General features: G+C 47.0%; 1 protein-coding gene and 1 pseudogene across 1 annotated transcript; both read right to left on the bottom strand.

Moving 5' to 3' along the window:
• Positions 1–115: 115 nt before the first annotated feature.
• LOC120023538 (ribosomal protein S6 kinase-like 1) lies at positions 116–12,868 on the bottom strand. Its single transcript, XM_038967567.1, has 12 exons — positions 12,798–12,868; positions 10,428–10,551; positions 9,702–9,875; positions 9,164–9,288; positions 8,505–8,597; positions 4,474–4,521; positions 3,338–3,470; positions 1,585–3,075; positions 1,385–1,474; positions 1,153–1,235; positions 853–948; positions 116–695 (listed from the first exon to the last, which is right to left on the bottom strand). The coding sequence occupies exons 3-12, from the start codon at positions 9,835–9,837 to the stop codon at positions 585–587; spliced, it is 2,406 nt and encodes an 801-aa protein (XP_038823495.1). The 5' UTR covers positions 9,838–9,875; positions 10,428–10,551; positions 12,798–12,868; the 3' UTR covers positions 116–584.
• Positions 12,869–14,184: 1,316 nt separating this feature from the next.
• On the bottom strand, positions 14,185–15,338 carry LOC120023302 (annotated as a pseudogene).
• Between the last annotated feature and the right edge of the window lie 1,561 nt (positions 15,339–16,899).

Here is a 16,899-nt window from a genome sequence, read left to right as displayed (position 1 = left end):
GTGCACCCAGGTAGGGTCCCAGGACTGAGTTTGAGAAAACCTATATCAGGTTATGTACGGATGACCAGAAAAAAGGCTGACCATGAGTGTGTATTAAAGACTAACACAGCACGGATGCATTGCTTCATTTTACTAACCTTATTGTCAATTCTGTTTATCACAGCCAAAAGTATTTGTGTAGTAAGCGTTTGACAATGAAAAACATCCGTTACCATACATGGTGATGATATGCATGGATATGTTATCAGTAGCATTGCATGTCATTTGTACAACAGAAATACCACAAAAGGCACCCAGGAGTACATTTTGCCCTACTATGTTTACACTAGCCTCTATTATTCAAACATGGAGGTTACAAAGAGAACACTGCAGGCAGAGTTTGGATGTTGCAGGGTTGACATGTTGGCTGTGTGCCTGCTGCTCTGAATTACCCTTCTAATCTGTCATTATTTGGGAAGAACAAGATGCTCAGGAAGTAGCTCCAGAGCTGGGGCTTCAATTATTTTAGCCACGAGGGGGCAGTGGCTGCCCAACTTCACTTGGCTGCAGATAACTGTTCAGGCTACAGACAGTCTGTTGACCTGCTAACTGCTCAGTGCCTTCCAGGAGACACCATTGAAGAAGGGGTGACACTTGATGTCACTCACTCCACCGCCTCCAGAGCCCAAACGATAACCAGCGTCAAACTGCAGAAGCTGTGGCACACACAATAGTCACTCATTCAGAAAGCCAATTTGAGTTTGTACAATGTGTGTGGCTGTGTGTATCTGTGGTCGCAGGCTAGCAGCATGTGTGTATATGTCTACGGAATTTACACTACCGGTCATGTGTGTAATGGGACTCAGGCCTTACCTCAGTGAGCAGGGAGGCAGCTGCAGTACTCAGCTGGTCTGGGATCAGAAGCTGGGTGTGAGAATGTACCCCGGCTGGGTGGAACTGCCACAGGGGCTGGATGCACAGGAACAGGCATACAGTTTCAACAAGGACTTGATAATGGTACCAACACAGATACACTATCAACAGATCAGTTGGCAGCACTCTAATCAATATACATATACACATTTGGATTGAAAAAACTTTACTATGACAGATGGCAAGATTCTGGCCTCTTTTTTTTTCTCCAAAGGATTATTCAATACAAATGTTATTTACCATTCCTGTAAGAAGTTCAAATAGCAATGCCCCCAAACTCCACCAATCACAAGCCTCTGTGATTTTGGACACACCTCCAATCTCTATTGGCAAACAACAAACAGAACTGTTATTAACAGGTTTCATGTTGGATCAAACTAAATGTCTGATTCTCACCACTAGAAGGCACTTTAGGGTAGCAGCCATATGTGGAACTGTTGTGACAGGTTTACTGAATAAACAGTGTTTCCACCTGGGGCACAGTACATCTGGTCCATAGCTTCAGAGTTGGTTTCTGACTGAACTTCACTCCACTGGCCAAAGAATGTCAGGCAGACCTTTCCTGTTGAGAAACATGACAATATGTCACAATCAAAGTTTGTTGAGTTTTCAAGACTCAACTCATGCCAAAAACTGAGACCTTACGGAGTTAAAGTGATTTAGGTGACTAACCGATGCTGGTAAGCAGGATGTTCTTTGGGTTGAGGTCACGGCACATGACACCTTGCTGGTGAAGACTCTCCAGGGCCAGGAGGATCTGAGCTCCCAACAGACGCACCTCTGCCTCAGGCAGCCCCCAACAGCCCTGCCAGACCCCGTCTCTCCCTCTGGAGGTCTTGGCTGGGAACTTGGGCTGGTGGCACCAGCCCTCCACCTCAATGATCTGATCCTGACCCTGTCCATCTGATCCATTTGACTTCAGGAAAGCATTCATGTTCTCCTTCCGACACTGTGGGGAGGCCCCTGTGGGGCCAGGGGTGTTGGGGTCACACAGTGATCCTTTCTCTTGGGGGATGTCCTTACTCACAGGGCTCAGCTCCCAGCCCTCCTCCACCTCCTCCCCTGGCTCTCTGCAAGGAGGCCCCACATAATACTTTGCCCCTGTGAGGGCCAGGGAGATGCCTGCCTGGTTCCCCTGCTTTGTCCCAGCACTGAGACAGCGAGGGAGGGAAGGGGGGTGAGAGATCCCTGAGGATGTCCTCATGACCTTCAGCTTGTCTACTGTAGAGGGACAAACAGCTCTGCCAGGCTGGGAAGTCTCTGTGTCCCCGCTTACTAAGTTCACAATGCTCTTTTCAGTAGTGTGATGGTTTACCTGCTCTTCCTGCCCTCTCTCCTGGTGTGTGGATATCTCTACACCCACAGTGTTCTCAAGGTCTCCACCTGAAACACTGCCTTGGTGAGAGCCATAGGAGGTCAAAGTTGCCATCTCACTAGCCTGGCTTTGATTATGGAGGGGTAATTGCAATGTATTGGGAACATAACTATTCTGTGAATACAAACTGATAGAATGATTCTTCAAGTTCACTGTTGACCCTGTCCCACCAGAAGAGGTCTGAGTTGTTAGAGGTACAGGTTTACCTGCAGCTATATCTGAGTCACTCTCACAATTCTGTGTCGGATCAGCAGCCTTCCACACCACGTCAAAATCCAAACTGGATTCTATTTCTTCTGTTCCAGTGGCCTTCCCAGAAGGCTCAGAGGTGGCATCAGGAACCTGATCGATGCACAGATGACTAGGAAGAGCAGGCTTGTCCTGAGTTTCAGAGTGCAAACACTGACTGTGGCCTGCTGGATGGATATGGGGACTGATGTCTGTCCTCATTGGTCCAGATAAAGAGGGCTGTGGCGCTGTAGACCTTGAGTTGTTCTGCAGGCAGCCTGTCTCCCCGCAGTACGAGTGGGTCCTACAGCCTTCCAGACGGTGCTGAGCCTCATGCCAAGATGCAGGGGAGTCTGTGTCTGGGCTCTCCTCGTTCTCCCTTTCCAGGAGAGGGGTTGTCCCTGTGCCCCCTCTATCATTCTGCTGGTAGTCTGAGCTGATGGTAGGGGAGGTGTAGCTGTTCTTCAGTTTGATCCTGTGCTGGCTGGGAATGTAGCATTCTGGGTGCTCCTTGGCTCGGTCGTTCCTGACCTTGGACAGTTTGGAGAAAAGCTTCCCACCTGCAGAGCATAGAAAAGTCAATACATCATAAGACAACAGTCGTTTTTCTTTATTTTAATTCAGCTATTTTTTCTAATCTCCTTGGCATCCTTGACCCAAAATGGCTGAAGAGTGCAACCATCAACAACAAAAAATGTAACTGTCGGTCCACTGCTATGCCATGGACATAAATCTCCCTTTGCATGGCGATGGGCTAGGTAAGAGCATCAGCTACATCTCGCATACTGCAGGGCTGGCAGGCAGAGCCTGTGTTCAGCTCACCTTGAACATGCTCCAGATGCAGGTACACAGCATCCTCACTGACATAGTATCTCAGCAGCTTCACCATATAGGGGACGCCCTGGGGGATGATAGTGGGCTGGTCCCGGCTCTCCCAGCTCGACTTGGGCAGGCTCTGAGAGGACACATCGCAATAGAACAATACATTTATTACTATGCTGTTACTATTACCTTGGTCAAAATACAACTTCTCTACTGTAATACACATTGTTCTCTTAATCTAGTCTTAATCTGTGTCTATAGTTAATTGATAAAAACAGAAATCTAAAAACTAATCTCTACAAAAGCTGGCTCTTCTCTAGCACTGTTTATACCTGGTTCTAACACGCGTCCTTTGTCCTGATCTTGTCCACATTCTGATTGTTAAGACAGGTGTAGACGATTAAAAGACACATTGTGATCCGATTGTGATCAGATCTTCCTGCCCACTTACGGAGGTAGTCAGGCATGCATTGTGTCTGGATATCGTTAGTGTAAACAGATCTGGATAGTGAAACCATTTATATCCTCATTATCGCACCCTGTAAAATCATTGACAGGTGGCACTACTGACTTATGGCATCAATATGTGTCTTAAAATAAATACATAAATATTATTTTGAAAGTATATCCATCAAATAATTTAAATACAGGGAGAGACCAGGAAATCTGGTCACAATGTGGACACAGTTGTCGTTTAAAAAAATACATTTTAATACCATATGTAGACATTTCTCAAGATCTGGGCACAATCAGAATGTGGACAAGATCAAGACATATGATGCATGATAGTGCCAGGTGTAAACGAGACTACTGAGACCTGCGCCTTAGAGACCCTGCTACAGTATTTTCCAATAACAACTCTCTGGTTACGGAAATCAGAGGTGCATTTGCACTAAGAGGGTCAGAGTGGAGGGCTTTTAGCCAAATCAATGGTGAAGGATACTCAAGACTGAGAGTATTCCCATTGACTGGGCTGCCACAGAATGGCTGGCAGGGGACCAGACAGTACAACAGCCATCTGTGCACTGGATATGCATCTACACAGATAGACAGCTGCACTGTTTCTACTACATGTCTGCCACTCTGTCCTCTGACATACTGTATTGGTAGTGTTAAGTTCAGACGTAAGTACTTACTTTAACAACACATTTCTCCTTTGTAATCAGGCTTTGGACAATCAGGACCTTGGGGAGAAGACATACATTTTATTTTAGTTTAAATAGAACATAGTAGTAGTATGTTATTAGATGGTTGTGACATTTTAGGACGAGGTACTATTTGCTTAGGTAAGCATCATGGTTGTCACGAGATCTATAAGACATGATGTATGTGTATGTGACCAATAAAATGTGATTTGGTTAATAAAGGGTTAACTACTGTAACGGGCTTCCTCCTTCTCCTCATCCGAAGAGGAGTAGCAAGGATTGGACCAAAGTGCAGTGGGGTGTGAATTCATAATGATTTATTTAACAAGACAAAGACGAAACGAAATACACTTTAACAAACTACAAAACAACAAACGACGTAGACGCACCTGAACATAGGAACTTACATGACACGAAGAACGCATGAAACAGGAACAGACTACATAAACCGAACTTACAAACAAACCGAGACAGTCCCGTGTGGCGCGACAAACACAGACACAGGAGACAACCACCCACCAACAAACAGTGTGAAAACACCTACCTTAATATGATTCTCAATCAGAGGAGATGAAAACCACCTGCCTCTAATTGAGAACCATATCAGGTACCCAAAACCAACATAGAAACAGAAAACATAGACTGCCCACCCAAAACTCACGCCCTGACCAATAAACACATACCAAACAACAGAAAACAGGTCAGGAACGTGACAGAACCCCCCCCTCAAGGTGCGAACTCCGGGCGCACCCCTACAACTCAAGGGGAGGGTCTGGGTGGGCATCTGTCCGCGGTGGCGGCTCCGGCGGTGGACGAGGACACCACTCCACCACTGTCTTTGTCCCCCTCCTTAGCGTCCTTTGAATGGCGACCCTCGCCCCCGACCATGGTCCAGGAACCTTCACCAACGCTCCTCTAAAATAGAGGAGACAACTCAGGACAAAGAGGTAGCTCAGGACAAAGAGGTAGCTCAGGACAGAGAGGTAGCTCAGGACAGAGAGGTAGCTCCGGACAGAGAGGTAGCTCCGGACAGAGAGGTAGCTTAGGACAGAGGGACAACTCTGTACTAATGGCAGCTCCGGACTGAGTGGCAGCTCCGGACTGAGTGGCAGCTCCGGACTGGGTGGCAGCTCCGGACTGGGTGGCAGCTCATGACTGGAGGGCAGCTCATGACTGGAGGGCAGCTCATGACTGGAGGGCAGCTCATGACTGGAGGGCAGCTCATGACTGGAGGGCAGCTCATGACTGGAGGGCAGCTCATGACTGAAGGGCAGCTCATGACTGAAGGGCAGCTCATGACTGTAGGGCAGCTCATGACTGTAGGGCAGCTCATGACTGTAGGGCAGCTCTGGCAGCTCCTGACTGGCTGGCGGTTCTGGCAGCTCCTGACTGGCTGGCGGATCTGGCGGCTCCTGACTGGCTGGCGGATCTGGCGGCTCCTGACTGGCTGGCGGATCTGGCGGCTCCTGACTGGCTGGCGGATCTGGCGGCTCCTGACTGGCTGGCGGCTCTGGCGGCTCCTGACTGGCTGGCGGCTCCTGACTGGCTGGCGGCTCTGGCGGCTCCTGACTGGCTGGCGGCTCTGGCGGCTCCTGACTGGCTGGCGGCTCTGGCGGCTCCTGACTGGCTGGCGGCTCTGGCGGCTCCTGACTGGCTGGCGGCTCTGGCGGCTCCTGACTGGCTGGCGGCTCTGGCGGCTCCTGACTGGCTGGCGGCTCTGGCGGCTCCTGACTGGCTGGCGGCTCTGGCGGCTCCTGACTGGCTGGCGGCTCTGGCGGCTCCTGACTGGCTGGCGGCTCTGGCGGCTCCTGACTGACGGACGGCTCTAATGGCTCCTGACTGACGGACGGCTCTAATGGCTCGTGGCAGACGGAAGGCTCAGAAGGCGCTGGGCAGACGGATGGCTCAGAAGGCGCTGGGCAGACGGATGGCTCAGAAGGCGCTGGGCAGACGGATGGCTCAGAAGGCGCTGGGCAGACGGATGGCTCAGAAGGCGCTGGGCAGACGGATGGCTCAGAAGGCGCTGGGCAGACGGATGGCTCAGAAGGCGCTGGGCAGACGGATGGCTCAGAAGGCGCTGGGCAGACGGATGGCTCAGAAGGCGCTGGGCAGACGGATGGCTCAGACGGCGCTGGGCAGACGGATGGCTCAGACGGCGCTGGGCAGACGGATGGCTCAGACGGCGCTGGGCAGACGGATGGCTCAGACGGCGCTGGGCAGACGGATGGCTCAGACGGCGCTGGGCAGACAGATGGCTCAGATGGCACTGTGCAGACGGATGGCTCAGATGGCACTGTGCAGACGGATGGCTCAGACGGAGCTGGGCAGACAGGCAGTGCAGAAGGCGTTGGGCAGACGGCCGACTCTGACCCGCTGAGGCGCACAGTAGGCCTGGTGCGTGGTGCCGGAACTGGTGGTACCGGACTGGAGACACGCACCTCAAGGCTAGTGCGGGGAGCAGGAACAGGGCACACTGGACTCTCGATATGCACTATAGGCCTGGTGCGTGGTACCGGAACTGGTGGTACCGGACTGGAGACACGCACCTCAGGGCGAGTGCGGGGAGAAGGAACAGTGCGTACAGGGCTCTGGAGACGCACAGGAGGCTTGATGCGTGGTGCCGAAACTGGAGGCACTGGGCTGGAGACACGCACCACAGGGAGAGTGCGTGGAGGAGGAACAGTGCGTACAGGGCTCTGAGGACGCACATGAGGCTTGGTGCGTGGTGCAGGCACTGGTGGTACTGAGCTGGGGCGGGAAGGTGGCGCCGGATATACCGGACCGTGTAGGCGTACTGGCTCCCTTGAGCACTGAACCTGCCCAACCTTACCTGGTTGTATGCTCCCCGTCGCCTGACCAGTGCGGGGAGGTGGAATAACCCGCACCGGGCTATGTAGGCGAACCGGGGACACCATGCGTAAGGCTGGTGCCATGTAAGCCGGCCCAAGGAGACGTACTGGTGGCCAGATATGTAGAGCCGGCTTCATGGCACTTGGCTCAATGCTCAATCTAGCCCTACCAGTGCGGGGAGGTGGAATAACCCGCACCGGGCTATGCACACGTACAGGAGACACCGTGCGCTCTACTGCGTAACACGGTGTCTGCCCGTACTCCCGCTCTCCACGGTTAGCCTGGGAAGTGGGCGCAGGTCTCCTACCTGCCCTAGACCCACTACCTCTTAGCCCCCCCCCAAGAAATTTTTGGGTTGTACTTGCGGGCTTTTCGGGCTTCCGTGCTAGACGCGTCCCCTCATAACGCCGGTTCCTCTCTCCGGTTTCCTCCGCTCTCCGAGCTGCCTCCAGCTGTTCCCATGGGCGGCGATTAACTCCAACTTTAGCCCATGGTCCTTTTCCTTCCATGATTTCCTCCCAAGACCAGAAATCCTGCTTCGTGCGCTGTCCGTTAACCCGCTGTTTGATCCGGGTTTGGTGGGTGGTTCTGTAACGGGCTTCCTCCTTCTCCTCATCCGAAGAGGAGTAGCAAGGATTGGACCAAAGTGCAGCGGGGTGTGAATTCATAATGATTTATTTAACAAGACAAAGACGAAACGAAATACACTTTAACAAACTACAAAACAACAAACGACGTAGACGCACCTGAACATAGGAACTTACATGACACGAAGAACGCATGAAACAGGAACAGACTACATAAACCGAACTTACAAACAAACCGAGACAGTCCCGTGTGGCGCGACAAACACAGACACAGGAGACAACCACCCACCAACAAACAGTGTGAAAACACCTACCTTAATATGATTCTCAATCAGAGGAGATGAAAACCACCTGCCTCTAATTGAGAACCATATCAGGTACCCAAAACCAACATAGAAACAGAAAACATAGACTGCCCACCCAAAACTCACGCCCTGACCAATAAACACATACCAAACAACAGAAAACAGGTCAGGAACGTGACAACTACAGCCAGGATGTATGTTCAAGAGATTATCATCAGTCTAACAAAACATTATAGTACCCATGTCTGGTTGAGAGCAGTGAGTGTAAAAACTTCCTTACCTTATCAATGATCCCCACCACTTTACACATCTCCAGATCCTCCACTGGGCAGCTCAGGTGTCTGATTGGCCGGAATCTCAGACTACTGTAACCCTGGTGATAAAAAGAGATTACAAATCAGTACAGGACAGATAACAGCGAGGTGGACACGTGTCTTTGTGTTTAATTCAGATCTGAAATGTTGCTTCTACTCAAGGATTAGTTACAATCTTAGAACAGATATTAGCATGTTGCATAAGAGAGAGGGGGAGAGAGAGCGCCCAGCCGGCCAGTGCGAGGCATCCTGGCAGATATAATGTGATCTTCTCGCCCGGGTCGGGTGTAGTGTAACGGAGGAAGATGGGGTTGTTGTGCTGGTCTGTAGCCCATCTCCAGAGAGAGGCTGTAAGCAGCACATACTGGTTGCTTTGAGGATGTGACTCAGGCTTTCCCAGAAGGAAATGATTCAGAGAGGTGCTGACATGAATAGCACTTAACCACCTCTTCAATAAACAGACTAGACATATAAATCAACACAGGAGTGAAAGGCTGGAAAATGAGTGTCCAGTTCCCTGAGTAACATGGATGATCAGAGTGGGTTGATTTCCATCGATAAGATTTGCACAGTATTATGGAATGTTCATCTTGTCAAAATGAGGGTTCAAAGGTCATCTTCTTACCCCTACGTGAGAGTTCCCCTTCCCCAGGTTGTCCTGCAGGTGGGAGATAAAGATTTCCTCGGCCCTCTTCAGATACTGAGTAGTCTTCCTCTTCACTGCCTCGCGGCGCTCCTTGTTAGGGTCCACTGGAAGACAGACCAACTACATCAGACCTCAGTTCTCTCCCTCTCACACAATGGAGAAACCTCACTCCACTAAACTGAAACTGAAATAACCTCATCATTCAAACGCTTCTGTTTGAATATAGCTCACATACTTCACTAGCACAGCAGAGAGAATATCCGGCATGCTTTACCAGTATGGACATTTTTCTCTGACCTTGGCTTTCTGACTTCCTGTTTTTCATAGGAATTATTTAATTCTGCTTTACAATGGATGAATCATGAGCAGATAAATCCACATGTTCCTGTTTCATGCCGCATGACTTGTTGAGTAGCTAGAGTCTGTAGCGCCTTAACCTGCTCTATTCAATATCACCCTAACCAGAACCCTGCATGTTGACAGAATACTCTAGAGTACAGTAGATTTACCACTGTACCTTGAACTCCATTGAGCAACAGGTCAACCCCATTCTTGTAGTAGCTGAAGGCAGCTTCATAGTCTTCACTGACCTCCCTGTCCAGAGCCATGCGGATCTGCTTGGCTGCCTCCACCAGGTAGTCTCTCTTGGCCATGGCTGTCCTGGCTCGGCACTGTGGAAGTCCAGACGGGCCTAGCAGCCGCACAACAGAGTGTACCGTACTATATGTAATCACACTGACCTGTATGTCCTAGGAGGGGTCATAACACGACCAGCCACCGCTAAGACTTTCCTCTCTTTAAGGGAAGTTCCTAAGAATAATCCTTATGATGGCAGTGAATAATTGATCAAATCTTCCAGAGATGGTTAACTACCAAAAGCCTAGATTTCCCCAGGGCTACAGTAAATCCCTTAATTAGTCACTTGTCTGAGAAAAACATGACGGCAAAGCATGAAACAGAGTAAAGTGAAAGTAATGTGACCAATAATAGACTGTTTCTGTTCCTCTCCCCTTACAGGCAGCTGGTGGCACTGTAATTGGGGAGGAAGGAAGGGAAGGGGGGATACCTAGTCAGTTGTACGACGGGCTCATAGTAATGGCTGGAAAGGAATACATGGAATGGTGTCAAACATTGGAAACCATATGTTTGATACCATTCCAGTCGTCCCATTCCAGCCATTATTATGAGCCATCCTCCCCTCACCAGCCTCCTCGTCAGATCATAAGCATGTGGAGTGTCTCACCTTTTCTCCCTGGTCCTATCAGCAGTGGGACTCATCTCTGGCAGCTGGTTAGTCGGCTCACTGGGGGGTTATCCTCCTCGACTTGAAGGTTAAAGTCTTTGTTTTCAAGCATGATGATACGAACCTGGGTCATCAGAGAGTTCAGTTTTTACATCAGTAGAGCACAGGAAGTGAGTATGAGTGTGCAGCTCCGGTACTATTGCTGATGAATAAACACTGTCAGTGCTGCAGGGGTGGTGAGGAGGAAGGATGACTCAAAGTACTAACAGTGCCTTCGGAAAGTATTCAGACCCCTGTACTTCTTCCACATTTTGTTATTTTGCAGCCTTATTCTAAAATTGATTAAATTGTTTTTTTTCTCATCAATCTACACACAACACCCTATAATGACAAAAGCAAAAACAGGATTTAAGAAATGTTTGCTAATTTATAAAAATAAAGAAACAAAATAACATTTACATAAGTATTCAGACCCTTTAATGAGTACTTTGTTGAAGCACCTTTGGCAGCGATTACAGCATTGAGTCTTCTTGGGTATGATGCTACCAGCTTGGCACACCTGTATTTGGGGAGTTTCTCCCATTCTTCTCTGCAGATCCTCTTAAGCTCTGTCAGGTTGGATGGGGAGCATTGCTGCACAGCTTTTTTCAGGTCTCTCCAGAGACATTAGATCGGGTTCAAGTCCAGGCTCTGGCTGGGCCACTCAAGGACATTCAGAGACTTGTCCCAAAGCCACTCCTGCATTGTCTTGACTGTGTGCTTAGGGTCGTTGTCCTGTTGGAAGATGAACCAGAGTGAGGTCCTGAGCACTCTGGAGTAAGTTTTCATCAAGGATCTCTGTACTTTGCTCCATTCATCTTTGCCTCGATCCTGACTAGTCTCCCAGTCCCTGCCACTGAAAAACATACCCACAGCATGATGCTGCCACCACCATGCTTCATTGTAGGGATGGTGCCAAGTTTCCTCCAGACTTGACGCTTGGCATTCAGGCCAATCTTGTTTAACATGGTCTGAGAGTCTTTACGCGCCTTTTGGCAAACTCCAAGCGGGCTGTCATGTGCCTTTTACTGAGGAGTGGCTTCCGTCTGGCCACTCTACCATAAGGCCTGATTGGTGGAGTGCTGCAGAGATGGTTGTCCTTCTGGAAGGTTCTCCCATCCCCACAGAGGAACTCTGGAGCTCTGTCAGAGTGACCATCGGGTTCTTGGTCACCTCCCTGACCAAAGCCCTTATCCCGTTTGCTCAGTTTGGCCCTGTGGCCAGCCTTAGGAAGAGTCTTGGTGGTTCCAAACTTTTTCTATTTAAAAATGATGGAGGCCACTGTGTTCTTGGGGAACTTCAATGCTGCAGAAATGTTTTGGTACCCTTCCCCAGATCTGTGCCTCAACACAATCCTGTCTCAGAACTCTACAGATAATTCCTTCAACCTCATGGCTTGGTTTTTGCTCTGACGTGCACTGTCAACTCTGGGACCTTATATATACAGGTGTGTCTTTCCAAATCATGTCCAATCAATTGAATTTACCACAGATGGACTCAAATCAAGTTGTCAAAACACCTCAAGGATGATCAATGGAAACAGGATGCACCTGAGCTCAATTTTGAGTCTCATAGCAAAGGGTCTGAATACTTATGTAAATCAGGTATTTCTGTTTTTTATTTTTAATCCATTTGCAAAAAAATACATTTTTTACTTTAATCTAAAAAAAAAAATGTGTTTATGTTGAATTAACGTGGGAAACGTAGATTTGTAAAAAATAATCAACCTAAGGGCATTGTCTTTTTTTTTCACCAAACTTTTAACTTAAATCCAATGACAGTGATTTTTTTGTTGTTGATATGTCATTGAATTTACGTTAGTTGACTACTGAACCAAATGTAAATCAAAACTAGACGTTGAAATGACGACGTATTTGCCCTGTGGGTACATATTACCGTACGAAAGCTGTGGGCAGATCCCCGTCAGAGGATTTTATGAATGCAATCATAGTAGCTCTTAGCTCTTAGCATACCACAAAAGTGCACAATGAAAATGTGCTGATGCCTTACAACAGTATCATTGTTACATGGGGTTAGTTTTGTATCCCACTCACATACACTCTTTATCATTCCTCATACAGTCTAATGAGGGGAAGTCATAGTGTGTCTGTTGTTGAGAATCAGTCAGCCTCCTGCAGTATTTCCATGTTACATGCACCAATATCCTTGATACTAACGACAAACATTATGTCAGCGTAGAGACAAGCCAGAACACACAAGATTAACAATATAATAATCCCATTTGTTTGTCTGCAATGGATAGACATGCTTGCATCATACATTCATCTTGGTCGCCACACGACAGACAGCACATGCACACATATATCCTACCTGATGTGATCAGAGCATGCCCCCTAGACCCACTGCCCCAGCAGCAGCCTTCGTCCTCAGCAGCCTCCCTCTGCACAGATATCAGGAAAAGGAGGAGAGTTCAGCGAGGCTGCCCATTGGCTTGAAATGATGTACGGTGGTACCATTAGCCACGAGGCCTTAACTTCCCCCGTCTCATCCTGACAGATGCAATATTTAAAGAGACGGGGCTGTCAGATGGGACAATGAGACAGATATTTTACTGGATGTATAAATGTGAAGCATCCGCTTGGCGTTTCCACTGAGGGGAAACCCACTGGCGCGCAGTGGGAGAAGATGGAACGAGATGGATTTTGGCCGACATTCTGCTAATTTTCTCATCGATGAAACATTTGATATCAATACAGTTTTATTTTCGCAAAACTACAATATGTTATGAACAGAGTGGACTAAGATTTGTACACTTTGGCCTTTGCGAAAGTTTTTAAAAATCGCGTTGTTTAGGAGTGCAAAAACGAATTGAGTTATTGCACACGCGCACTTCAGAGAGTAGGCGTTCCTTTACGGAAATATGCAGATGATGCTAAAACGCACCAATGGGATCTCGCTAACTCGTGCTTGGCTCTGTCCCCTCCTTGCGTGTTCTGCCCACTATGGTTCATTTGTTCCCTTTGAAAACGACAGGCTGTTGTCTATCTTGGTTGGTTTAGTTATAAAAAATATTTGGTTCTGTTTTTGTCTTGCTGTTGTCTCCAGACCTTTTTCTATTTCAGATAGATTTGGCAATTTATTATAGTATAATGTTGTATCCACATTTGAATTAGTCAATGGATTTGTACAACAATGACCTGAAACCGTAAGAATAAAACAATGTGCATGGTTCATTGTTGTACATGCAGTGAATGGATGCTATGTGGCCTCACCCTGCCTGCTTAGTCTAATCTGCTCTGATTTGGTCCTCAGTAACAGTTGGATCCAGACTCTTGCTGGAGCACAAAGGGGAGGGCCACCCCAGGGGAGGGCTTGCTTACAGAGAAGCAAGGCGGAAGCCCCAGCCTGAGCCCAAGGAGGAGAGCTGGGAAGGGGAGGGGGAGAGGAGAGGGTGTGAGAGAGTAAACCACAGCCCAGCCCAAAGCTAGGGTGGGAGGGGTCTGATATCATACTGGGGATGAGTCATATTGTGGTACTAGTTATACGGAGTGACTCATATTCTACTGAAAAATAAGGGGTGGGATACTGCATCCCTATACTCTTTCTCATTGGACTACCTTAGGTAATGGGCGGGAATCTAACACAGTTGGCTGGGTATTTTAATCATTATGGTAATAATTAACATTTTTATTTTCAATCCAACTTAAAATGAACTGAACTACAACACAAACAGATTCAATGCTTCAGTTTGATTTTATTTCAGAAATTCAAGGGACATGAGTTTTGAATGCAACTCAGTGCATCAGACAAAGTAATGAGTATTTATTCAGTCAAAGCCCCATGCTGTCAGAGAGTCATTTCAGTCATGATACGATAGACCAGAGGGAGGCTCTAGTTTTTGCTAAACGTGACACTATAAGACACATAGTAGCCCTTGTTGTACATGTAGAGTTTCTGGTCAATAGGGTTTAGTGCATGTTTATATATTCATCCTGAAACTTCTCAAATGGAATGCCAAGGTAGTACTCCTGCTCTGTTTTGGTGTCATAAGTGTGAACATCTACTGGTCTGGTAGCATAGAGAACCCCACACACCATGAAGGCATTGCCTACCAACGCTTTGTACACATTGATATTTCACAGCTCCTCTATGCCAAATTCAACCTCGTTTACTTTGGCAATGACCGTTTTACCCTTGGATTCATCAGTGGCATAGGTTACACATAGCCCATTTTCATCATTCTCATGTTCTGATTGGCTGAGTAACTGTATGAGAATGTTGCACTGGCCTTTTTAATTACTCTATAGTCATATTTGGATGTGGTCAAATTCAGTTTAGCCATGCTGAATGGGCTGTTTTTCTAATAATACAGGGTGTTACCATGAACAATGTAATTGTTGCCGGTACCCTGCTATCCATTTGGCAAGTTATGTTGTTTAAATTAATTCATTAAAACCAGATTTTGATAGTCGGAGTAAAGTACAAAGTTATGCACTGAGGCACTGCTATAGGCACCATACCAATACATTGATTCAAAGCCACGATTGGGTTTTGAGCCTTTTCCATCACCCCCCAAATCTGTAGCCTGCATTCAAGTTCACATTCAGTTGGCTGATCACTGGCTTCCCTACACTGGCAATGCCTTTATGGTTGCAGGAGCCTGGGGGAAACATAAATAGCTATTAATAATATATAAGACAAACAAATCCACAAACTACTGGCTTTGAAATAATGATACAATATGTTAACAATGCCACCATCACAGAGGCTTCTTACCAATATCTGGGTTTGTCCCTCCTCTTGGTTCTTCTGGCTCTCCTCCAGCTTCTTCTGCAGTTTTCCAAACTCAATACGGATCACCTCCAGGTTACTCTTGTCATAGCTCTCCAGGTGGTTCACAATCAGGCTCATGTTGTGAGTCTATGGATGCATGTGTACAAAGGACAAATAGGTCATTTGTTCCATATAGCAACATTCCTCTTTCTTCCGCATGATATTAGCTGTCACTTATTTATAATGCCAATGCCAGTCATTAATAGTCATTCAGCTATGTCTGTCTACCTATCACCCATTTACCCCAGTGTACAGGCTGTCGAACATAGGTGAGGAGGAGTTGAAGGATTCCTTCAGCTGTGTCACCAACAATTCAAACTCTCTCAGCTCAATCCTGAGAAGCTCGAAATCCAGTTGGATGTACTTATCAGGGCCGCTCTCACTGAACTTCACAGTGGTGGCTCACTCAAGTAGTAAACTAGCTCTCTTTTTGGAAGTATCTCTAACTGTCAAGGTTTAGTGGAAGGAGAAAATGAGAGTCCCTTAATTAACAGCCAAGCCACTGCAGGGCAAAGGAGAGGCAGGAGCACTAGAAACGGAACCATCTTGTATCCAGTGTTGTTCTGGTGTGGCTCCTTGTCCGTCTGTTCTGGGTTTTTAATAGACCCGCTCCTATCAGCTAATAAGAAACATCTTGCTTCTTCCCATAATTACTGCTGTTTCTTAAGAGACTACCTTCAATTCTTGAGGAATTATATGCAGACATCCTTGTTTGCTTGTAATAAAATACTCAAGTACAATTTTTGAATTCTGTCTCATCATTTTATTGATCACAATAATTCTGTGGACATGGAGTGCATGAGAAACAGGGCATATGGACAGTTTTTTCAGTTATGAAGACATGTTATTGATGGCATATGGTAGATGGCACCTGATATTATCAACTACATAACTGGATCTTACTATTAGTCATCAACAATGTGGCAGGATATGATATGTTGAGATAAGCATAGTATAATAAAGTATTTTCATCCTTATTCCAATGATATAGCCTAGCAAGTTCCATCACACAATTCCACAAGTATTATGCTAACTTTTTTTCTCCACCTGAGACTTTAGATTATGCTGGTAAGAAGTATAGGTGCTGAAGATATGCGTTATAATGTGATTGACAATTAATAAAGGCAATGTTTCTGCTGTCGCGGAGAATGCATTCACGGGCTGCATATGTCGGCTCAATCAGAATGCGGATCATCCGCGATGCTTCGGCGATACAGACTGATTCGCGCGCCTGTACACTAACTACGTTTAAATAGTTAACACTTAAGCCACTTTCCATAGTTCGAATCCATACTGTATTGCTAACAAAATAAATGGTCAAAGAGGCCAAAAGAGGATTGGGTCTGTGTTCAACATGGTTTGACCATAGTATTTTTTAGATAAGACAAGGAACAGACAAATGTTGTTCTCAAGACTTTGCAGTAGCCAATCCTTGCAAAATGTCACATATTGTACAAGTTTTATTTTCTATATGTTTAGATATCAATAATGAGCAGACTAAGTATTCTCAGTAATGAAGTGTGTTACTGTTCATTAATTCCTAACAATGTGCTGCATATTGAGAGAGATTCTCCTCTAAAACAGCATCACAAACCCCTTCTGTGATGTTGGTGAGTGAGACTGTTTAGTACCTATAGTA

The sequence above is a fragment of the Salvelinus namaycush genome, chromosome 28, assembly GCF_016432855.1.
Source record: "Salvelinus namaycush isolate Seneca chromosome 28, SaNama_1.0, whole genome shotgun sequence".
In the NCBI taxonomy this organism is placed as follows: Eukaryota; Metazoa; Chordata; class Actinopteri; order Salmoniformes; family Salmonidae; genus Salvelinus; species Salvelinus namaycush.
Note: the sequence above shows the minus strand (reverse complement) of the source record. Positions and strands in the feature narration are given on the sequence as shown.